At 38.6% G+C, this 25306-nt stretch overlaps 2 protein-coding genes across 2 annotated transcripts in view; one reads left to right on the forward strand and one right to left on the reverse strand.

The window, feature by feature from the left end:
• The window catches only part of SERPINE3 (serpin family E member 3), a 30248-nt gene extending 13500 nt beyond the window's left edge, over positions 1-16748 (forward strand). Inside the window, 4 exon segments of the mRNA XM_024755416.1 lie at positions 4742-4842; positions 15380-15466; positions 15977-16092; positions 16095-16748. Of these exon segments, the coding sequence (XP_024611184.1) occupies positions 4742-4842; positions 15380-15466; positions 15977-16092; positions 16095-16223 (433 nt within the window). The 3' untranslated portion in view covers positions 16224-16748.
• A 120-nt stretch (positions 16749-16868) lies between these two features.
• Positions 16869-25306, reverse strand: part of INTS6 (integrator complex subunit 6) — a 90622-nt gene continuing 82184 nt past the window's right edge. Inside the window, exons 15-17 of the mRNA XM_024755417.1 lie at positions 24045-24419; positions 22499-22592; positions 16869-20172 (exon numbers count right to left, since the gene is read on the reverse strand). Coding sequence (XP_024611185.1) covers positions 20079-20172; positions 22499-22592; positions 24045-24419 — 563 coding nt within the window. The 3' untranslated portion in view covers positions 16869-20078. The remainder of the gene's footprint in view (positions 20173-22498; positions 22593-24044; positions 24420-25306) is intronic.

Below are 25306 nucleotides of genomic sequence, written 5' to 3' on the forward strand. Positions count from 1 at the left end.
ATGAAATTTTGCAATACATGGCCTTTTCTGTCTGGCTTTTTTCACTTGGCATAATGTCTTCAAGGTTCATTCTTGTTGTAGCCTGTGTCAGTACTTCATTCTTTTTTTTTTTTTTTTTAATTTATTTAGGGCTGCGTTGGGTCTTCTTTTCTGTGTGAGGGCTTTCTCTAGTTGTGGCGAGTGGGAGCCACTCTTCATTGCGGTGCGCGGGCCTCTCACTGTCGCGGCCTCTCTTGTTGCGGAGCACAGGCTCCAGACGCACAGGCTCAGTAGCTGTGGTGCACGGACTTAGTTGTTCCGCGGCATGTGGGATCTTCCCAGACCAGGGCTCGAACCCGTGTCCCCTGCATTGGCAGGCAGATTCTCAACCACTGCGCCACCAGGGAAGCCCCAGTACTTCATTCTATTTTATGGCCAAGTAATATTTCATTGTGTGGATATACTACATTTTATTTATTCATTCAATCCACGTATAGACATTTAGGTGCCAAGACACTTTTTGGCTTATTTCTGTTTTTTGGCTACCACAAACATTTGTGCACATTTTTGTGGCTATGTATTTTCAATTATTTGGGGTATATACCCTAGGAATGGAATTACCGGGTCATGTGTTAGCTCTATACTTTACAGTTTGAGGAACTACTAGACAGTTTTCTAAGTAGCTGCACCATTTTACACTCCCACTAGCAATGTATGAGGGTTCCAGTTTCTCCATATTCCTGTCAACACTTGCTATTGTCCTTTTTTTCCCTAAGACCCTCTTCATGTTTAATGGGTACAGAGTTTCAGTTTGCGATGATGAGAAAGTTCTGGAGTGGATACTGGTGGTGATTGGACAACAGTGTGAATGTACTTAACACCACTGAATTATACACTTAACATTGTTAAAATGGTAAATTTTATATAATGTATATTTTACCATAATTTTTTTAAAGGCCCCTCTTTATGGAGGCAAGGGAGATAGGGAAAGGGCAAAGACTGCCTTCCCAAATTGTGGATTAAAGAGTAGGGATGTTATAAAGCTTGCACTCAGGAACTGTGTCGTTATTCTTAGTTACATTAGTCAGGATGCGTTCACCTCCTCTGCCCTTCAGCAATGCCCTCCTCTGTGCTTTGGCCTCCTCCTCAGGCTGGGGGCAAGTCACTGCAGCCTGGGTGACCTCACAACTGTGTGTGACAACAGCTGTAGGGGGAATCCCCTGTCTTTTTGATTAGAGCCATTATGGCACGTGAAGTGGTCTCTCAGTCTGACTTTCATTTATGTTTCCCTAAAGACTACTAATGTCAACAATGTTTTCATGTGCTTGTTGGCCATTTATATATCTTTTTTGGAGAAATATCTGTTTGAATTCTTCGTTCATTTTTAAATTGGTTATGTGTCTTTTTATTGTTGAGTTACAATAGTTCTTTCTATATTCTAGATACTAGCTCCTTATTGGATACATGATTTGTAAATATTTCCTCCCATTTTGTGGGTTGTTGTCTTTTCACTTTCATAATGGTGTCCTTTGAAGGACAAATGTTTTTATTTTGATAAAGTTTAATCTATTTTTGTTGTTGTTTCTTGTGGGGTTTTTTGGTGTCATACCTAAGAAACACCATTGCTTAACCAAGGTCACATAGATCTGTGTCTATGTTTTCTCCAAGAGTTTTCTAGTTTTCACTCTTATATTTAGGTCTTTGATCCATTTTGAATTAATTTTGGGTATGGGATGAAGTAGAGGTCCAACATCATCCTTTGCATGTGGCTTTCCAGTTGTTTCAGAGCCATTTATCGAAAAGCGTATTCTTTCTTCCCATTGAATTTTCTTGGCACCCTTGTCAAAATCAATTGGCCATAAGTGTATAGGTTTATTTCTAGACTTTCAATTTTATTCCATAGGCACAAATATCTATACTTTTGCCAGTACCACACACACTCTTGACTGATTACTATAGCTTTTTAATATGTTTAGAAATCAGCAAGTGTGAGTCCTTCAACTTTGTTTTTCTTTTTTAAGATTGTTTTGGCTATTCTGGGTCCCATGCATTTCCATATGAATTTTAGGATCAGCTTATCAGTTTCTGCCAAATAAACAGATAGAATTTGGTAAGGATTTTGTTGAATCTATAGATTAATTTGGGGAATAATTTCTTTATAACAACATTAGGAGTTTTAACCCATGAACACAAGATGTGTTTCATTTTATTTAGATTTTCTTTAGTTTTTTCCAACAATGTTTTGTAGTTTTCAGTGTACAAGTCTTGCGCTTCTTTCATTAAATTTATTTCTAAGTATTTTATTCCTTTTTGATGCTATTTTAAATGGGATTTCATTTTCATATTGTTCATTGCTAGTATAAAGAAACACAGTTGATTTTTGTATCTTGATCTTGTATCTTTGATGAACTCACCTATTAGTTCTAATAGTTTTTTCTGTGTGTGTGTGTGTGTGTGTGTGTGTGTGTATTCCTTAGGATTTTCTATATACAAGACCAAGTCATCTGTGAATAGATATACCTTTACTTCTTTCTTCTGATTCTGGATGCATTTGCTTTCTTTTTCTTGCATAAGCGCCGTGCACACCCTTCAGTACAATGTTAAATAGAAGTGGTGAACATCCTTATCTTGTTCCTGATCTAGGGGGAAAGCATTCAGTCTTTCACCGTCAAGGATGATGCTAGCTGTGGGAGTTTTATAAATGCCCATTTTGAGGCTGAAGAAGTTCCCTTCTATCCCAAGTTTGTTGAGTGGTTTTTGATTTTATGAAAGAATTCTAGATTTTGTCAAATGCTTTTTCTGCATCTCTTGAAACGATCACGTGGCCCTTGTCCATTATTTCATTAATATGGTGTTTTACCTTGATTGATTTTCATATGTTGAACCCACCTTGCATTTCTGGGATAAATCCCACTTGCTCATGGGGGATTTATATGTTGCTGGATTCAACTTGCTAGTATTCTGTTGAGGATTTTTACGTCTATATTCATAAAGGACACTGGTCTGTCGTTTTCTTGTGATATCCTTGTCTGGTGTTGGTAAAGGGTATTTTTTTTTAACTCAGGATATTTTTGTAGCATTTCTTCTGGACTGGCCTTCGTAGCCATACAAAAGACAAATCACTGTCGTCTTTCATAGTCATACCTCGCTTTTACTGTTGTCTTTAGTTACTAAAAGTGATATTACTCAGTTTTATCACCTACCATAACCACCATACTTGGCTTCAAATGTGCCTTAGCTCTTTCTCAATATCACTGCAAAACAATAAAACCACAGTGGTAGCAATAAAGTGCATGAGCTGCACTGGGCATTGTTCTGAAGACTTGACAAGGACTGTTTTATTTAATCTTCACAAAGCTAAGAACTAAGCACTAGTATTAGGCTCGTTTCACAAGCAAGGAAACTGAGGCAAAGAGAGGCAAAGTAACTTGCCCTGAGTCCCTCAGGTAGTAAGAGGCTGAGCCAGCTTTCAGACCCCGGCACTGGATTCCCAAGTTCATGTTCTTAACCACTGTGTTTCAACATTGAGAGTTCTCGAAAGCATGCAGTTTAAGGAAGAAAATTTCAGAAAAGGTGATCCAAAATTTTTTTGAGAAATATCATCATACTTAGAGAAAGCTTGTGCCTTTTTTTGAAACTATTGAACAGATTCAAAACTCACATATACGAGAAAATCTGATTCCTTTGTTTAAAATATTGGTTACATTGTCTTGTATGGCAGTGAAGAACTTTGATATTGCGCAGTATTTTTATTCTCCTACAAGTTCCGCATGGTTTATAGAAACGACCATCTAAATTCCATTTTGAACTTTTTTATTCTCAAAGAAAAATAATGTCAGCCGTAGTTTTAAAGGCTCCTTCAGCGTTAAAGTTTTAAACGCCTTGCCCTTGAAGAAACATGAGGAAGTTGGCATGCTGATTCTTCCCGCTCTCGGGACTTGCTAGGAAAACCAAAGACCCACGCTGCACACAGCAAACATGAAAATATGTTGTATCAAAGATAAACACATTAAATGAGACACTCTATCAATTGGCAGTTAGTCAACAACTTCTTTTCTGCACCTACTGTGTGTGAGAAGCCACCCGGGATGCGAGGTAGTGAAGTGTAGATGCCAAGAGCACAGGTTCTGTGCTCAGCCGCATCTGAGTTGAGCTCCACCACGTACTCAGGACGTCCTCTTGGGCAAGCTTCTTAAGCTCTTTAAGCCTCAGTTTTCTCATCTGTAATATGAGGATAATAATAACATAGTTACGTGAAGATGAAATGAGAGTATGCACATAAAGTACTTGCTGTAGTGCCTAGCACATAGTAAGTACTCATTAAACATTAATTATTATGAGGAACTAAAAACTGACCAGGCTCTCTTCTCAAATAGTTTACAGTATCATAAATAACAGTAACAGGAAGCAGAATGTTCTATACATCTGAAGAGTCGAACAAACAAAGTGTTTAAAGGGGCCTTAAGAACTGACCGTTACAAAACAGCTGGGGAAGAGGAGGGGTAACAACTGATCTGAGCTTAGAGGAAAGGTCTCAAGGGAGACCTGGAAAAAACAGCAGAAGCAAAGGTCCAGAGTTGGGAGAGAGTGCTGTGTGGTCAGATTAGTCAGGGGGTCGGGGGTCTGGGAAGGAGCAATGACAGATGAAGCTGGAAATGAGCCTGACTTTCAAGTGAGGGGGTTTGGTTGTCACGTGATGTGTATGGAAGTCCACTGAGTGAGAATTTTAAGTGAAAGTTGATGGTTTGTTTTTGTTTTTTAGGTTTAGGATCCAAAATCATTTCAACTTGAAAAACATTTTATATTCCTGGGGAGTTACCGATCTCTTCGACCCACTCAAAGCTAACTTGAAAGGAATTTCAGGTAACACCAGTTCTTCTTCCAAGCTTATTAGCATTGTGTTTGGGGCAGTTTCTAATCAGTAATCATGCACTGATTAAGGGATTCTCATCTACAGAGCCTTCAGAGGTAAACAGCTAGAGTTAACATCATTTAAAAGAATTTTAAAAGTGCTTTGCTTTACATAAGAATTTGTTACTTTAGATAACAGATTTGGGTTGGACTTTGTTGAGGAGGGGGTGTTTCTTGAGACCACCTCTAAGCACCATTTTCAGATGCCATCTTCAGAGTAAAGTCAGTGACCACAGGACACAGTACAACTCCCCTCCTCTGCCTGGCATGACTAGGAGATGCCAGAGACATTGGTGCAACAGAGCCCTTCGTTCTGACCTCCTGCTGTCCTGATGCCCTCACGGTCACTCTGTTTCTACCTCCCCTCCCTCCCTTCCTGTACCTCTCTGTCCTCTTCTAATGAGCTAACCTCGGAACTTACCCTCATCCATCCAACTTCCTTTCTTCAAATTACTCATCCATCTACAACCTTGCCTTAAAATGTCCTCCCTCCCAGAGTCTATATTCAATTTCTTGGCTTGTAGTAGACAAGCTACTCCTAATCAATAGGATCTGTATTCACGTATGGTCTGACAGACTTACATCTGACGTTAAAAGAGAGTGGAATGCCAGAACCTTATCTTCCAGAATCCTCTCAGGAGACCACTGGCTAAACTACTGCCAACTCCAAAGGCTCAGGTTCATTTCTGCTCTGGATGGTAAATTATCTATACGAAGATGACACTGGGGCAGGCATAGCCATTGGCCTTGATGTTTTCCTTGCCTGATGAGCTTGTGAAATCTCTGTTTTGAATGCTAGAACCTCATAGCACAGATAAGTTTTCTAAAGGCTTGCTCAGATTTCTTTAAGCAATCACAGAAAAACATGGGAGTTTGGTCCACAAGAGAAGTCTCAGCTTGGGCATTAGATGTGACCAGTTAGACTACATGGCACATCAAATAAAACACAGGCGGAAGGAAGGATCTATTCTAGATTGTTTATAATCCACCAGCTCTGAACTCATTGCTGAAACAAAGAGATAAGCAAGGTGATAGTCCAGTTTGGGTACAGTGCCCCAACAATGCTTGGCACACAGTGGATATCCAGTAAATACTGTTGACTTTGTTGAATGACTCTACCAGAAATTTTGCCTGGTGACACAGACATAATCTAGCACTGCCAGGAAAAGAGGAAGATTAGAGCAAAACGATGAGAAGCAAGGAAGGAGCAAGGGATGAAGAACTTGAGTGCACTGTCTTTAATAACCTGCAGAATCCAATCACAGCATCTTTTTGTGGCCCTGGAGCTCAGCTATGGCATTCCTGTTTTGATCATCCTAGTTCAAAACTTTGGGGCTGTTCTGACCTTTTCTTCCACACCACTACATTCAAGTAATCACTGTGACTCACTGCTCCTTCCTGGTTCTCAAACCTCTCTGACTTTATGTCTTAGAAGTGCATCCTAAAATGCAGTCAGTTCCGTGTCCTCAAACAGGACTGAGCGCAACCCACATCGTGCAGTTCCCCTATTGGTAAAGACTTCTGAGGCCCACAGCTTCTTTGATAAGATCTAACAAGCAGCTTAGCTTTAAAAAGAACCTTTTAAAATACCTAACCTCTTGTTTTATAATGCAATTAAAGCCTACTTATATTTGCTCCAATCAGCAGAAATATAGGCTCATGGATCCGGCTTGTTAAATAACTATCATGCAGTTACCATGCACCAAGTGGGAAGCTTGCATGCATGTTTCCTACAGATAAAACACATCCACCTTACAATCTTCTCCCATAAAGTTTTGTTCCTCTAATGCAGGGGTCACCAAATGATGGCCCACCACCTCTTTTTATAAATAAAGTTTTATTGAAACACAGCCACTCCCATTCATTTACAAATCATCCGTGGTTGCTTTCCTGCTATAATGGCAGAATTGAGATGTTGCAACAGATGTCACATGGTCTGCAATGGCTAAAATATTTAATATCTGGCCTTTTACAGATAGAGTTTGCCAACTAAAATATTGCTTTCCAATGCTGTTCTTTAAACATAATCAAAAGACGAGTCACTTCTGTGCCCAAGTAAGCTGTTGACTTAATTCTGGAGACATGGCCACTGAATCTCACTAACAAATCGTCGTATCATGCCTGAATGGGGTATCCACCACCCACCTCACATCTTACTTGCGGGAATGAAATTCCTTATCATATAGCAAAGCTTCATTAGAGAGCTTGTCAGAGAGTAAATGATCAGAAAATGCTGGCCTCCCATCTTACAATTAACAAAGGGTTGCAAACAGTTTTGTGCTATTGATGGAAACTAAACAACCACAGGGAACATTTGGCTTTTTCTTTCCATTTGGTTCCAAAGTCCAGTATCATTTTACTCAAGTTCCCCTGCTCCGTTCAAAAGTCACTCATCTCTCCTTTCATGGCATCAGATCCTTTTTTGGCTGCATGATGAACTTGCTTGATATCATTTCAAGGCCCAACTGAGACCAGGGTATAATTTTCCTCCCCAGACAAACTTGACACTACATGAAGCTTTTAAGAATAATTCCAGTTTCACTTACACTAAATACATCAGCTAGAGATACCCTTTTTGAGCAATCCCACTTCCTATAGGATCAGCAGGCTTTGATACCAACCCATGCTTCCTAATCCAAGAAATACTCCTTGTGCACCAACTTGAAACTTTGAAGAAACTGTCTTATTCTTGACTTTTGTAAGTGAATAGTTTTCAATCTCTGCTCATGAAGAAGTACAAGTTCCCTGTTACTATGATGTGAATGAGGAAACCACCCACAGTTGTTTGGTTGTGTACGGAAGTTAACTTATGCCATACCAGATGACTGGGCAGAGCTGCAGTAGGTCATCAAGATGGCAACATAGGTCATTCCCGACTTCAGTCCCTTTCTCAAGAAGACCAACTAGCAACTATCCATAGACAAGTCACCATTGTGGAAATACCCCCACCAGGAAGTGAGGCTGAAGCACCCCTCTGAAACACAGAGACTGAGAAGGACCACCTTAGAAAGGTAAGAGGAGTGGCTACACTCTGACCACATCACCCCTCCTCCAGGCTGACATAGCGCTAGGTCTATGGTTTCTCCAGTGGGAAAAGAGAGCCCAAGGTAGACATTCAATGTTGCAGGACACATCCTGGTAGGCCCTCTCAGGTCTCTGATCTCAGGGAATCAGATAAGAGATGGAGAAGAGGGGCAAAGCTTACAGCAATCGGCACTCAAACCTTAACAGACCATATTGCAGTGGCACCTGAGCAAAGACCCCAGCCAGCAGCAGTGCCCATCTGCAGAGCCAAGCCAGTGGCCCCATCTGGCCAGAGGGCTCAGTTGGCAGTTCTGTGATTTGGGTCTCCAGTCAAAGGGCCATACTCCCAACCCACCCAGGCAGGAATGCAAATTCACAGCCCAACCCAACTGCCGAGCATAGCCTCAATTCCTGCTCATCCAGGAAGCCTGGCCAGAGAACCCAGAGAGCCAGGAAGCCCATCCTACAGCCCTGCTGGGGCAAAGAGCCAAGCCAGATGGCCTGCCCAGCTGTTGAGCATATCCCCTGACACCATACAACCAGGAAGACCGGTTGGTGACTCTGGACGGCCTTGGGGCCCAACCCATGGTACCACCAAGCCAGATCCCGGCCTGTCACTGCACCTGGCACAGAGCCCAGCCAACAGCACCACCCAGTTGGAAAATACAGCCTGAGACCCCACCTGACCAGGAATGATTGCAGAGCCCATCCCACAACTGCCCAATCATGGTATCCAATCAGTGCACCATCCTGCCAGGGAACACAGCCTGCAACCTCACCCAACCAGAGGCGATTACAGAGCTAGTGGCCCAACCCAACCATAAAACATAGTCAGAAGCCCCGCCTGAACAGGGAGTCCCCGCAGTGGCCCCACTTGAATGCACAGTCCAGCCAGCAGACCCACCCAACCAAGTAACCCAGCCAGCAGCAACCCCTGCAACCTCAGAGCATATGCAGTAGCCTTGCTCAAACAGAGACCCTGGTAGAGAGCCTTACTTGCCCACGACTGCTACCAGCTGACTGGTGAAGGTCTTTCCCTGCCAAAGCAAACCTGTGAAGTCTGGAAGAGGAGACTGCTTACTTAAATACGTAGATATTAATGCAAGGAATGAAGGATCATGAAGAATCAGAAAAACATCATACCACCAAAAGAAACAAATAAATCTCCAATAACTACCCTTAAAAGATGGAGATCTGTTAACTGTCTAACAAAGAACTCTGAGTAATCCTCTTAAAAAAGTTCAGTAAACTACAAGAATGCACAGACAAACAAAATTAGGAAAACGGTGCACAAATAAGTAACAAGTTCAACAAAGAAATAGAAACCATCAAAAAAACAAAACAAAACAGAAATCCTAAAGCGTAAGAATATAATGACTGCACTGAAGATTAAGAGAGCCTCAACAGCAGACTTGACCAAGCAGAGGAAAAAAAATTGGTGAACTAAAAGATAAATCATTTGAAATTATCTAGTCAGAGGAGCAAAAAGAAAAAAAGAGTGAAGAAAGTCTATGAGAGCTGGGGACATCCATCAAAAGAAACAATATATACATTATGGGAATCCCAGGAGGAGAAGAGAAAGAGAAAGGGATAGAAAGTCTATTTAAAGCAATATTAGCTGAAAACTTCCCAAACTTGGAACAATAAATAAATGGGCATCCAGATTCATGAGGGCCCAATGACCCCAAATAGGTTGAGGATGAAAAGGGCTACCCTAAAACACATTATAATTAAATTGCCAAAAGTCAAAGACAAAGAATTTTGAAAGCAGCGAGAGAGAAGAAACAAGTTACATACAAGGGAACCCCCCATAAGACAATCAATGTGTTTCTCAACAGAAACTTTGCAGGCCAGGAGAGAGTGGGATGACACATTCAAAATATTCAAAGAAAAAACTGTTAACCAAGAATACTATACTGACAAAGCTGTCCTTCACATATGGAGAGACAAAGACTTTCCCAAGCAAACAAAAGCTGAGGGAATTCATCACCAATAGACCTGTCTTACAAGATATGCTAAAGGACATTCTTGCAGCTAAAATAAAAGAATGCCAATTAACATTGTAAAAATGTATGAATGTGTAAAAATCACTGGTAATAGTAAATATATCATCAAAATCATATTCTCTAATATTGTAATGGTGGTATATAATTAGATAGAACTAATCAGTAAATTCAGTAAAGTTGTAACATACAAAGTCAACATACAAATATGAGTTGTTTTTTATACACTAACAATGAACTATCTGAAAAAGAGATAAAATAATCCCATTTACAATTGCATCAAAAACAGTAAAGTACGTAGGAATAAATTTAACCAAGGGGATGAAAAATCTCTACACTGAAAACTACAACACATTGATGAAAGAAATTGAAGAAGATACAAATAAATGAAAAGACATCCTGTGTTCATGGACTGGAAGAATTAATGTTGTTAAAATGTCTATACTACCCAGACCAATCCTCAGATTCAATGCAATCCCTATCAAAATACCAGTGTTTTTCATAGAAACAGAAAAAAAACAATCCTAAAATTTGTATGGAACCACAAAAGACCCAGAATAGCCAAAGTAATCCTGAGAAAGAACAAAGATGAAGGTGTCACATGTCCTGATTTCAAACTATATTACAAAGCTATAATAATTGAAACAGTACGGTACTGGCACTAAAAACAGACAAACAAGTGGACCAGAATTGAGACCCCAGAAATAAACCCATGCGTATGGAGTCAATTAATATTTGACAGGGAAGCCAAGAATACTCAGTGGAGAAAAGATAGTCTCTTCAGTAAATGGTGTTAGGAAAACAGGATATTCACATGCAAAAGAATGAAACTGGACCCCTATCTTACACCACTCACAAAAATTAACTCAAAATGGATGTCTGAAACCATAAAACTCCTAGAAGAAAACATAGTAGAAAACTCCTTGAAATTGGCCTTGGCAATTATTTTTTGGATATGACACCAAAAGCACAAACACCAAAAGCAAAATTAAACAAGTGAAACTACATCAAACTAAAACCTTCTTACTGGCCTTGGCAATTATTTTTTGGATATGACACCAAAAGCAAAATTAAACAAGTGAAACTACATCAAACTAAAACCTTCTTCACAGCAAAAGAAATAACTCACAAAATGAAAAGGCAACATATTGAATGGGAGAAAATACTTGCAAACTACATATCCGTTAAGGGGTTAATATCCAAGATGTCTAAGGAACTCATACAACTCAATAGCAAATCATCATCATCATCCAATTTAAAAATGGGTAGAGGATCTGAATAGACATTTTTCCAGAAAGACACACAAATGGCCAACAGGTACATGAAAATGTGCTCAACATCGCTAATCATCAGGGAAATGCACATCAAAACAATGAGGTATCACCTCACATCTGTGAGAACGGCTGTTATCAGAAAGATAAGAAATAGCAAGTGTTGGGAATTCCCTGGTGGTCCAGTGGTTAGGACTCCACGTTTTCACTGCTGAGGGCGCAGGTTTGATCCCTGGCCAGGGAACTTAAGATCCCACAAGCTGTGTGGCACAGCCAAAAAAAGAAAAAAAATAGCAAGTGTTGGTAAGGACGTGGAGAAAAGGGATCCCTTGTGCACTGTTGGTAGGAATGTAAATTGGTGCAGCCACTACGGAAAGTAGTCAGAACTATCATATGATCCAGCAATTTCACGTCTGGGTATATATCCAAAGGAAATTAAATCACTGTGTCACAGAGATATCTGCACCCTCATGTTCATAGTAGCATTATTTATAACAGGCAAGACATGGAAAAAAGCTAAGTGTCTATCACCAGGTGAATGGATAAAGGAGTTGCAGTACATACATATGCAATAGAATATTATTCGGCCATTAAAAAGAAAATCCTGCCATTTGCAACATTATAGAAAAACCCTGAGTGCATTATGGTAAGTGAATTAAGTCAGAGAGAGAAAGACAAATACCGTATGATCTCACATATATGTGTAATCTAAAAAACCTAAACTCATAGAATCAGAGTGTACAATTGTGTTTGCCAGGGTGGGGAGAATGGATGAAGGTGGTCAAAGGGTACAGATATAAGATATATTACTTGTGATATATACATACATAAAATATCACACTGTACACCTTAAATGTACACAATGTTACATATGTCGATTACATCTCAATAAAGCTGGGTGGGAGGGTGGGGAGAAAGAAAGATGTGAGGAGTGGGCTGGAGGAGAAGGATGGAGAAAGGAACTAAGCACCTACTTTCAGAGGCCATTTCAGATTCTTTCCAGTACTCACTCTTTATATGCTGGGCTGGGTGCTATGTGACACACACTTGCCATCTACAACTAAGTGACAAGAGGATGAGAAAGATAAACTAGAAGCAAATTTGCAAATTCTGGCAATAACTTTTTCAAAGCCATTAATGTTACCAATAGTAAGTGATAATAACTGGGAAGACAAAAGACACAGCAAATGATGTTTGTCCTGCTTTGTGAGAAGCTGAGGATGAAATGTAGGATTACTACTTTATATTTTGCAAATCTTACATTTACACAATGTCATATTATCAAAACTCTTAAGCCTTTTGAAAGTATGGCCAATCACATAAAAAGAATGACGGGCTCCACTCACAAAGGGGAAGGGACACTGTTTTAAGTCATTTGGATGAGATTAGCCAAAGACTCGTTCTGTGCTGTGCCCCAGTGATTCCAAGGACAGCAACCAACATTTCCTTACAAGTGAAATCAGATTAAAGAACATTAAGTCAGTTGTTTTTATGGGAAAATGAAACAAATGTACAGTGTGAGGAGTGTCGAGTATTCATTCATCCAACATTTACTAAACACATACGTGTACCAAGCATTATTATGCTAGTTGAGCAAAGTAAATATTTAAAACAAATAATACAGCTTCTGCTTTCTGGGAACTAACAATCTAATGAGGAAAGTTGAGATGGAAATACTTATATGTTATGGAAGAAGGGTAGAGTATGCCAGGGAGGGCAGGAAGAATTTTACCTGTTTGCTTTGGATATTGAAATGTAATATAGGAGCAGAAGAGTTTATTGGGCAGGGGGAAGGCAGCTAGTTTCCCAAAGTATGTTCTGTAGAATGCTAACCTGCTAAATTTGGAGACAGGAGATAGTGTGGGTATTTCCATGGTTAAACACTACATATTATAGCCCTCCTGTGGAGATTCACCATGAACGTTAGCAAATTAGCAGCTCTAAGAAGTCCACTATTAAAAACAAAAGCACAAACCTATCCAACTTGCAGTTCCCATTGTAATTACTCATGGAACCCTTTTTAATAGAATAGCACCTATAAACAACCTTGGGAACAAATGTTGGGGAAACAGGTTGTATGGCCGTCAATGGCACTAGACAGCTGCCAACACTGCAGGAGAGGATGAGCCCAAAGCCAGGAGAATCCCTTTGGGCTGATTTCATTAGTTGCTGCATAACATTTCCAGAGCTACCTAACAAAAGCAAGCAAAATAGGGATCTGTAATACAAGATCAAGCAAGAAAAACACAAACCCACAGATGACTCCTGAATCCTTATTTTGCTCACAAACGTTGGTCTTCTGAAATGTTAACTCTTACCAGAGATAAAATGTATGAGAGATGAGGATGCTGGGACACGAGAGGCTATGGGTCTTAGCCTATGTCTGTGCAAACATGTAAATGTCAATTATTGGACCACTCCTGTAATATGATGGAGAAAAAAGCTACTTAAATGAAACCTCAGTTGCAGTTTCAAGAAATTCAAAGAGCCAAGCCCATCTAACCAAAAACTCATTCATACCAACCAGTCGACCCCATTTCTCACATTGTGCCAGGGTGCCTGGACTCTAACACAAACGCATTTACTATATTCTAGCTGATAAAGAACCTTTGCTCATTTCATTAACATTTATTTTAAATGTCCAGATGGCATACTAGATAGTAATGAAGTCACAGATTAGTAAAAGCTTCTCATGACCATCAACCATTCCTTATACACACAATTCTGATCTGGGCACTGTATTTCAGTTTGCTCAATGAGTTAGTGAGACAGGCTAGTTAGTATAGAGAAATTTGTTTCTTTTCTAAAAGATCCCACAGAAAAAGACCAACTGCTACAATCAATCAGATTCTGCACTGGTTTTAGGACAAGCGATGGCAGGTGAATGTTTCCGTTGATTTTTCTCCTCCTCTGGCCCTTGTCTGGCCCCCTTCACTGATGCTGCAAAATATCTGTTCCTTACACTGAACACAGCCAACTCACAATTTCCTGTGTATGCCTTATTTACAAGATGGATGAAATGCTGCATATTCTGTACTCCACTGGTATTATTCTCTCACAACATTCATTTGCCATCCCCTTGTATGTGCATGAGAAATGCAAAACAATTTAAATATTAGTCTAAGCTCAAACAAAGAAGCCCCCTCAAAATACATGTCCATCACAATGATTATTTTAAGACTCCTGCCACAGCTCCCTTTCTAGTGCGTCCTGCAGTGGACTAGAACACACTTTTCCAAGGTGGTGGCGCCTGTATGGAAATGTGGGGTGGAAATAGGCACTGCACCTGCTCTCAGAACACCTGCATATGCCCGACTGGACCTCTTGTCAAGTGTGTGGCCTCAGATGACTTCACAGCTCACTCTAAAATGAGAGGGCTGGACTGAATGATTTCTAAAGTTTCTTCTCATTCTAAAGATTCTTACTTTCATTCTTTGTGTGATCAAGTACCATTTCACTGTGGAGAGTTGTTTAAAAATGATTGATGGCTAAATTACAAAAACCTGTCAATTCCTCTAACGCTTGGATCACTCAGATTCCTATTTGCTAAGCTTATAATATCTTTGAAATTGTTGGCATACAACTATTATAGTTCTAACTTCTCATTTTCTTTGCAAATTCTAGCCAATAAGGCAAGATAATTGCATAACTGATATACTCAGTATACAGAATGCAGTCATGAGGCATGAGACATTTTTTATACACTGCCTTTTAAGGCCCATAGTACAAACTTCTGTCATTTAAAAGTGGCTCCTAAAATGCAGCCCAAGATTCAAGGGAAATCATCTCAGAAGCTTGCTGAACGCGCAGATTCCTGGGCTCCAGAATTTGCATTTTAACGCGCACTGTGGCAATTCTTATACCACCGAAATTTTAGAAACACTGACTAAAGATTTCAACAGTAACTAGAAATTATTTTTGAAAATTAACTATTGAAAAAAATGGGGCACAGACCTGAATGTTAATCTGAGAGGGGTTATTTATTAGATAATTTACCAAATTTGAGGTTTTGAAAGTTGCATAAATTATTGTACCTTAAAATTTCCCAAACAAATCTCTTCCTAACTACACAGTAAGCAGCATACGAACGAGACTGTAAGTGAAGTCCATTCTTTAAAAATGTACTAAAATCTTTCAACTAAATGCATCAAAATGCAAATAAACAATCACATTTTTATGTCCTGGGATTAGGCCAGGATGGCGTTTATGTTTCTGAAGCAATCCACAAAGCCAAGATTGAGGTTTCAGAGGAAGGCACCAAGGCATCTGCAGCTACAGGTATGTTCCTAAGAGCACAGTGTCAGCAACACTCAGTCAGCTGCTTCCCCCTTATCTCCCTCTGTTAGATTTATCCAGTTCAACCTTCACACTTCTAAGCCTCCCCACTAAAAACCCAAGTCCAGATGTAGTAGAGCATTCTAAAAAAAGAAATGTTAACAGAACAAAGTTTTTGAAAACTGACGGGAGAAAAGAGATAGCCATTTTGAAAAGGATTTGTAGCACGACCCCATAAACAAGGAATAGAGTCATTTTGAAAATTACCTTCAGGAAGGAATTTATTCCATGGAATATTTTGAAAATAGGACACAGTGTTGGCTAAGTGGTATCTTTTCCCTTTAATTTTCCCATTTGCACCCCATCATAACACTAAACAATGCTATATCATTAGGATGCTTTTATTTCTCCAAAAATCAAGGCATATAAGTGACTTCGTATCCAATTTTAATAGTGACTTTCCTCAAATGAAGAGAAAGTACAACGGGATTCTATTCTTTATCTTTCCTGCAGCTCTGTTGTTACTGAAAAGGTCTCGGATTCCTATTTTTAAAGCAGATCGGCCATTCATCTTTTTCCTGAGAGAACCCAACACAGGTATTACAGTATTTTTTGATAGGAGTCACATAAATTAAATATTTATCAGCATCTCTCTAGCAACAAAGCCTCGTTTGTCCACCCTAACCTAAAACAAGCATTCCTTCTAGCTGGTTTCCATGGTGCTTCAGAAGCTTCTCAGTTGCTATGTCATGTATCCTGAGAAAGGGGAATATTTCATAACTACTGAGCAAACTAATAACCTTGGTGGCTTTTTTGCCTTCTGTTTCTCTCAGCTCATTTATAGTTGATGTAAGTCTTTAAAAATTCAGGTTTCTACTTCTGGGGAGACTTAAAGTCATGAAAGTAAAATAAATGATAAATCTTTTTTCCCCATTGTTGCCAAGCTTTCTTGGCCTTGGAGGATGAAAGAATTCCTTCAGGCCACTAGAGTGTCCAAGCAGTCCTCTGGCTCTCAGCACCCCTAGTATCCTAGGGAACGCACCTGCATTTCTATAGTTTTCCTGTTGATCTTTCTCAAGCTTGCTGAAGTTACACAAAAATCAAATGTTTGCCCTAGTACTTGTTAGGTCCCACCACACAACCTCATCTCAATCCAAAGAGGGGATGGTACAGGCAGAGCCTTAGCACATCAGAAGGACAAGCAGAAGTCCTTTAAGCATCAACAACAGTGAACAAAGTATTCAAATTATTCCTCTTAATGTCGCCCCACCCTCTCTGGCAATTACTTATCAGCCTAGGAAAGAAAAAGAGATTCTCAGTAAAGAGTTGTTGGCAAGTCTAAACAATGTGTCAAAAAGAAATAGGATGGAACAAGTCTAACAAAATCAAGCAAAAGTGGATCTACTTTAACTAAACATCAGGCATTATTTTTATTTATGGAGAGAAAAAAAGTCAAGTTAGAATAATGAAAATTACGCATAGGTTTTACACAAATTGTTAAGGAAATACTGTCAACATCATTTTATCTGAGAATCATTTGCATACTGCTGTAACTTGTGCTAGAAATCAAAGAGACACTTGCGACAAAAAGGATGAAGATAATCATTCACTAGGAAATCATCTATTCGGGGATTATTTGGGGAGAAAAAGTCCATCAACAAAATATATCCTCTTAGTATTTCACCATGATCATCCCAACCCCATATTTATTAGATGAAAATGTCACTTATCACTCAGAACAGGCAACAGAGAGCCCTCTCTTAGAAAGGATACAGGTCAAAAAATGAAAGATGGAAAAAAAAAAGACAGGTTCTACTCCCTCAAGAAACAAAGAAACAGGACTAAACTTGAACAGAAAGGTCACTGTCAAAAGCTCATAGCCAATGACAGTTAAAGGTTGATGACAGTTAAGAGAGAACAGTTTCTCTTTTGGAATTCAACTGCATAAAATGATGTAAAATCTTTGAACTACCTAGTAAAGGACACACCACTGTTTCCGTGCTAAGAGTTTCCAGAACGGCCGTAGTAAACAGAATGAAAATACAATCCAACACCAGTTCCATAATCCGCCGCACATCTAAATATAGTCCTTGTGAATTTATTTACCTCTCTTTCTGGGAGGTACTTGCTCATAACACACAAGGCAAAGTGGCTATTCTTCTGGTGACGGGGTATTGAAAGGACAAATGAGTCTCAGCCTTCAGTACACCAAATTGACAAAGCTTACTGATAAGGGTAAATAATGACTCAATCAGTTGACAAATGGGACACATACAAGAACATTACAAAAAATGATCTTAACCTGAAAATTAAACTGTTGGAGAACATCATTTGTCCAGCCTACAGTCAGTCATCCATCCATTGATCTAAAGGGGCTAAAAGACATGATATTCCCCTCAAATGTACTCCCCCTCCCCTTTGCTTACAAAAATTCTGCAGTATTTCACTAATTCAACTAATATGCCCAGTTTCTTAAAATGTAAAAAAAACCTGCAAGAGATGAGATATTAAGCTTGAATTTTGATGGGCTTCAAAGCTTGTGACTAGGTTTTGGGATGAGGGCGTAGAGTATGGAGGCAGAGAGATTTAGGACGAAAAGAGGAGACAGAACAAACTGCTTCTTTCCAACTCCCTCGAGGGCTCATACCCCAAAATGTATTAAAGGTCAAGCAAGAGTCTAAAGGATTATTACCTCATGAGCAACCTGTGAAATGCAACTAAGAACTTTCTGATAAGGAAAGTGGCCAAATATTGGACTAGATTGAGTCCCTTTCCTAAATATTCTTGTTAAGTATTAACTTTTATCTGAATGACTTGTAGTCCCCCTCCTGTTAATCTCAGAATCTAAACATATATAATTTAAAACCAGACAGTATATTCTGGATTTTGTGTATCTCTTGTTGAATTTAGCAATGTGACTGCAGCTAATTACCTTAACAATTCCATTTACTAAATGATATCCTGCTTAAAGGTATTTTGTAGAGGTGAAAAAATGTTTAAAGAATTGCATATGAAAATACTATTTAACACTACATTAAATGCTTTTTTTTCTTGACAGCATTTGTCTTCAGTATTGGGAGAGTTTCAAATCCCCTAAACTGAATTAACAGATCTCAAGCATGTTCTCTACTTTCATCGATGCTTTTCTTCATAAAAAGTTACAATTTCATTTTGCTATACCCTTGATTTTAAAAATGTTCTGCTAAAGTATAAAAAGATAAGGGTATGTGATTTTCAAATATTATGAACCTAAAAATACTTCAATTTTACCATAATTTTATAAATTTATTTCACCCTCTCTTAATCTAAATGTATTTTAGCCTTCTTTTCTACTGGTTATCCCAAAAGCACTACAAGGCACAGCAGTGATCTATGAATGGTAAGTGAGTCAGGTCACAGGGTCACGTCCTCAGTAAGGACACGTGAGGCCATGTTGGACTGAGGGCGGACAGTGAACAGTGTTCAGTTTTCCTTATCCTGGATAACTTAGGGAGAATGCAAAATGAGCAAAGTCATTTGAAACATGTTTCCTTTCCATTTAGCTTCTAAATAAAATGGAGAGTTGAAGTGTAATAGCAGAGCAGAACTAAGAGATCCCTGTTGAAACCCCAGTCTGTTGTGAGACTTCTGTAAGTATGGCATCAAGCTGCTAAATGCTAGACGTTTCAGAGTATGTGGTATACCCCAAACTTACAACTCCCTGACCGATGGCTTCACCTTAGTGCCATCCACAATCCTAGTGAGAAAGGAAAAGGGGTTGAAGGAAAGTAAGTAAGGAAACCAATAAAGTCCAAAGGCATCTGCTTTTAAAATAGCTTTAAAGAGTCTGCCTATCCGCCATAGATACCATCATTTCCATTATCTAGGCAGAAACGGAGCATGTTGGAGTGGCCAACAAAATCTAAGAACATAGAGTAAAAAGACAATGCAGATTATGTAACACGTAATTACAGTTACGTTTAACAAATGTGAACTTCAAGTGGTGTATTTTTCCAATGCTAAAAAGCAAGGCCTTTAAAATTCCATTATCTTAAGATGGTTTTAAATGATTACTTTAAATGTGATTATTTCCTAAACCACACAAGAGTAAAATAGAGCATTTATTGATGGAATAACAAAAGTGCTTTTCTTAAATATTCTTCAAAATACATTTGTACAACTTACAATAATATATCCAAAATAACTGTATATACAAAACATTGCCTAGTTTTAATGTATGTGCTTTTTTCCCCAAAAATTACAAAGTAACTTCTTTTTTATTTTTTTGGCAAAGTTCAACCTTAACAGAGGTGACAATTTTAAAGGTTGGTTTAAGAAAATAGAACCTGAGGGAAATTGACACGCAAGAGTCAATGACAAGCAAGAGATTTGGAGGAATATTTTTAGTTTGTTAAATAAAAATGTTTTTTAGAGTGATACTTTTCACATTACAAAAATAAACCAAAATGAAGAAAAGGTCACTGTAAAATGATGGAAAAAGGATCTGTAGACTTGCTCTTAGCATTTCAAAAAGCCAACAATGCATGTCAAAAAATGAATGCAAGATCACAACAGTCTTGTATTTACTTTGTATTTGGAGAAGGTAGTGAAATAAGTGGCCACATTCTGTTTTCTTTTAATTGCTATTAATATGGTTGATCTGATTGGCTCTTCGATGAATTTCATCCAAGAAGTTCTCCAGTTGTTCTATTAGCATTCTTTTTTTAAACCTGTATAAAAAAATAAGTAATAGCACTCTCAATTTCTTTTTAACAAATAGTTATATATCAGTATACTTTTTTTTAAAGGAGAGAAACTGCCTTGGAAAGATTTTTCAAAGTGAGATGAAAATGAAAAATCAACAACTTTATGATATATAAAATCTCTTGGAAGATTAGCAAATTATTTTATCAGTAGAGTATTATAGTTTGTTCCTAAAACAAATAATCCAGGCCTAAGTACAATGGGAAAGAGGTTATTTCTTCCACAATCAAAAAGAAAAAGGGGGAAGAAAAAACCCTAATAAATACAAGGGTTATAAATATTCCAGCAATATGGGCTCCCAAAGCAATGACTCCAACAGCTTCTTATGCTCTTTGAACACTGAATGTTGAATGGAATGTGAATAAAATATGAATATAATTCCCCACAAAACGGAAGAAGAAATGAAATTTGGGCAATTGCATTTAAACTGTGGTGTTCTACTATTACAATTTGAAAACTAGCAAATCAAGGACAATTAGACATCTGTAGTATAGGATACAGCAAACAAAGTTCAAGTTTAAAATTTTTGCGGTAATAAATATAGTAGACTAAAATTGCTTTTGTCTGCCTAAGTATTAATACTGCTGATGCTTTTCAGAATATCCAAAAACACTGCCCACATCTATACCTACTTCCTCTCTACTCGTACACTAATATGACTACCGACCATAATACTACACAACTCTCTAAAAGGTGGCAGAAGTAGGGCTTCCCCGGTGGCGCAGTGGTTGAGAGTCTGCCTGCCGATGCAGGGGACGCGGGTTTGGGCCCCGGTCCGGGAGGATCCCACATGCCGCGGAGCGGCTAGGCCCGTGAGCCATGGCCGCTGGACCTGCGCGTCTGGAGCCTGTGCTCCGCAACGGGAGAGGCCACAGCAGTGAGAGGCCTGCGTAATGCAAAAAAAAAAAAAGGTGGCAGAAGTAGAATGCAGGCACCCGGAATATAGCTAAATCGATGATGAAGTTTGAGTTGGCAGAATGTTACATAAAGAGCAGAATGAGTTAAATACTCAATATCAATAATATGAAAAGTTATGGCCTTATCTTGAAACTTCAAAGTAACCTATGCTCTAGCCACTCATAGAAAAAAAAAAACATCTATACCTACTTCCTCTCTACTCGTACACTAATATGACTACCGACCATAATACTACACAACTCTCTAAAAGGTGGCAGAAGTAGGACTTCCCCGGTGGCGCAGTGGTTGAGAGTCTGCCTGCCGATGCAGGGGACGCGGGTTTGGGCCCCGGTCCGGGAGGATCCCACATGCCGCGGAGCGGCTAGGCCTGTGAGCCATGGCCGCTGGACCTGCGCGTCTGGAGCCTGTGCTCCGCAACGGGAGAGGCCACAGCAGTGAGAGGCCTGCGTAATGCAAAAAAAAAAAAAGGTGGCAGAAGTAGAATGCAGGCACCCGGAATATAGCTAAATCGATGATGAAGTTTGAGTTGGCAGAATGTTACATAAAGAGCAGAATGAGTTAAATACTCAATATCAATAATATGAAAAGTTATGGCCTTATCTTGAAACTTCAAAGTAACCTATGCTCTAGCCACTCATAGAAAAAAAAATAGAATTAACAGCTTTATCTAAAAAAACCTTTACATGTAGGATGGAAGAAACTGGGGGACTAATTAAAGGGTGGGTATCTTGGAAGGTCAGATGAGACAAACGCTAAGTTTTCTTACATTACTAAAATTCTAAAAGTCTTGAAGAAGAAATAAAAATTTGCTTTTTTACTCACTGAACTCATACAACTATGCTTTCCAGTTAATTGCACTTCACAGTTACCATTTATAATCTTGATCCACATTCCTTGTACTAAAGTACATAATCCTGGGCTACTGAGGCAATCAGAATAAGGCCCATTTGTCCAGCTCTGGTCCCCTTAATTACATGTTTTCCCACATACACGTGAACTGCATTCAAATATTGCCTTTCAAGATTACGTTTTATCACTAATATTAACTGTAGTTCAAATATACAAAGGAGAAAAATTAAAGACTATAACATATAAAGACACCAAAAAGCCACAGAGTAGGATAAACGAGAATTATGCAAGAATCTGTAATGTGTAGAGAGAAAGGGTCCATGATTTCTGAAGAATTTCTGTATAGCTATTTTTTAAGTGAACTTCTTTCAATAAACTGAAAAAAAGAGAGAAGTACTTATATACAAAGGGGTGTGTCATATACATGCATAACAACACAAGTATAAAACAGATACTGTTAAAATACCACCTATAGAAAACTGGGGACTCACTGCATCATATCATAATGTACAACAGATTATTTACCTTGATGCTTCTTTAATGACATTTTGTAAAAATATTAGTCTTGTTTGTAAACTGCCTTGCACATGCTTCAGTAAAGTGAAGATCCTTTCATATTCTTAAAACGAGAAGCAAAAAGAAAAATTAAGTGGCTTTAATTTGCATTCTTATTCAATATTTTTCTATTACAGTTTACTATATCAAGATATACTAAGACAAAACCAAAACTAGTCTACATAAAATTTTCACTGCTCATTAGAGATTTTATAATACACATATTTCATCATACATCAAAAAAGATAAAATAGCTTTTCAAACACTGCTTTTTTTTTTTTGTAAAAGTTCTCAATAGGGTATCAAATATAAAGCTTAGAAGGATGAGTAAACAGCTTTTTGGTAGTGCCACAGAAAATTAAGAAGTGGCCTTTACAAAAATCCATCCTTATGACAAATTCTAAATTACAGCTAACCTTGGGAGTGGATAAAATAGAGCGGGGGAGAAAAAAAAAGTTAAGAGTGCTGTCTCACAGGAATAAAGATGCAGATGTAGAGAATGGACTTGAGGACACGGGGAGGGGGAAGGGTAAGCCGGGACGAAGTGAGAGAGTGGCATTGACATATATACACCACCAAATGTAAAATAGCTAGCTAGTGGGAAGCAGCTGCATAGCACAGGGAGATCAGCTCGGTGCTTTGTGACCACCTAGATGGGTGCGACAGGGAGGGTGGGAAAGAGACACAAGAGGGAGGGGATATGGGGATATATGTATACGTATAGCTGATTCACTTTGTTATAAAGCAGAAACTAACATACTATTGTAAAGCAATTATACTCCAATAAAGATGTTTTTAAATATATATATATATATACACGTCGTAATTGGTGGGAAAAAAAAGGATGCTGCCTCAGTTTCAAGTTTTCACATAAAACTTTGCCAAGGACTATAAGCTCCTAAATGGCCAGTACTGAGTCTTACCCACTTCTGGACCACCCATGGGCCACCGCACCATCATAGCAGGTGATCTGCCAACATCTTTGGAATGAATGTCAATAATATTGAAACTTTATCTCACACAAAGTTCTTCTGTACTCATATAATAGATAGCTTTCATAATTTTAGTTTTTTGGCCTAAACACATCCCTGATCACTATTATAGTTTAAATCTTAAAAGTTAAGATGGTAGGTAGGTACTATGCCTAGAACCTTACAAATACGAAGTCATTTAATAGTCACTACATCTGTCTGGGTTTGCTGTTACCTTAAAATTCCAGTTGCTGGTTGACAGAATGCTCAAGACAATGGGTTCCTGTCATGGTAGGAACCATGTGTGTCTGTGAGTTCCTGCTCTGCTCTCAGTCCCTCCTACTTAACACACCTAACACAGTACTTTGGATATAGCAGCTATTCAGTAAGTGTTTGTTGGCTGAATAAAGAACCAAATCTTATATAGCTCATATGTTGTTTAAGAGTGATCTAAAATCAGATCTATGCTTTAGTTTATTTGACTTTTTTTTTTTTTTGAGCACAAACAGAAATCAAATCTGATGTTTGTGTCTAATTATACATACTTCTTCCTGGCTTTCGGATCTCTTTCATTATTTGTGCTTTTAGTTCAGTGTTGACCTCTTCATGGCTTCTGCAATGCATCAATTTCTTCCCTTTGTTGAGTGAAGACGCTGGTAGATTCTCTTCAGGACATTGTTCTTTATCTCTTGGGTCCTCGTGATTTTCTAAAAATCCACCAACAGTGAGGTCATTAGTTCCTAAGTGGTCATGGCCGAGAGCCTCTGTATGATTGGTTGGTCGTTCCAGTAAATTGGCTGGAGAAGAAGATGCTGAAAATTCACTTTCCATAGCATTTGGTGTAATATCTGATGAAAGTTGGTCTGCAACATGATTTTCAACCACATCATCTATTGTCGAATCATTAGTGGCTTCTGAAACTAAAAATAAAAGTAAGAAAAAAAAATGATGAGAGCCAATTTCAAAGCACACAGTAAAGAAAACCTCAAAGAAACAATACTACAGCAAATCACAACTGATCTCCCTGACTGCTGCAAATTAACAATTTGATATGGTTTTTAAGCTTTGCCAAATATATGGTATATTTCAATGTGAAACATTCACAATATTTTAAAAACCTGTACAATTTTTGCCCTTAGGAATAAAAATAAAAGCCAGTTTCAAACAACTTTTAGTTCTCTGCTTTATTCTATGGCAATTTTATTGAATAAGTAGGTTTTTAATGCTTTAGGGAAATATATGTGATCAAGATTATCATGGTTATCCTTTCATTAGAGAGTACTAGTTCACTCCAACTTACCTCTACCTTGTAAGTTATTACCGTTCAGAGACAAAAGTGAACACAGGGAGTTTACGCTGATCAATATTCTGCAGCAACACACCACCAAACCTCCACAGCGCCCCCTCTTCTTATAACCATCCATATAGTCTTCATTACTTGAGCAGTGAAGAATAGCTGGTGCCCACTTTAGTTGACTAGACTACTAGACTTAAAAGCTTGCAAGCTTACTACTTAATATTAGATTATTGTACTTGCTCCTCACAGAAAGCAGCTAAATTCTAAGTTCTCTGATTGCTCACCAAACCACCAGGACACCAGCTGAATTCATCTCTTTACTGTTCAAAATGTAAACTCATCCCCACAAAAATTCCCTGAACTTCTGACTCCCTCCCTCCTAAATTCTATTCCATGATGTGCAAACTTTACTGAATATTCTCTAGAGTAACTCCTGCTTTAATCGAAACCCAACTCTCCTGCAAAGAAACTGCTGTCTGTCAAACACTCTCCGTGGACTTAAAATAAGGA

Source organism: Neophocaena asiaeorientalis, unplaced genomic scaffold, assembly GCF_003031525.2.
Source record: "Neophocaena asiaeorientalis asiaeorientalis breed wild unplaced genomic scaffold, Neophocaena_asiaeorientalis_V1.1 scaffold59, whole genome shotgun sequence".
NCBI classification, from domain to species: Eukaryota; Metazoa; Chordata; class Mammalia; order Artiodactyla; family Phocoenidae; genus Neophocaena; species Neophocaena asiaeorientalis.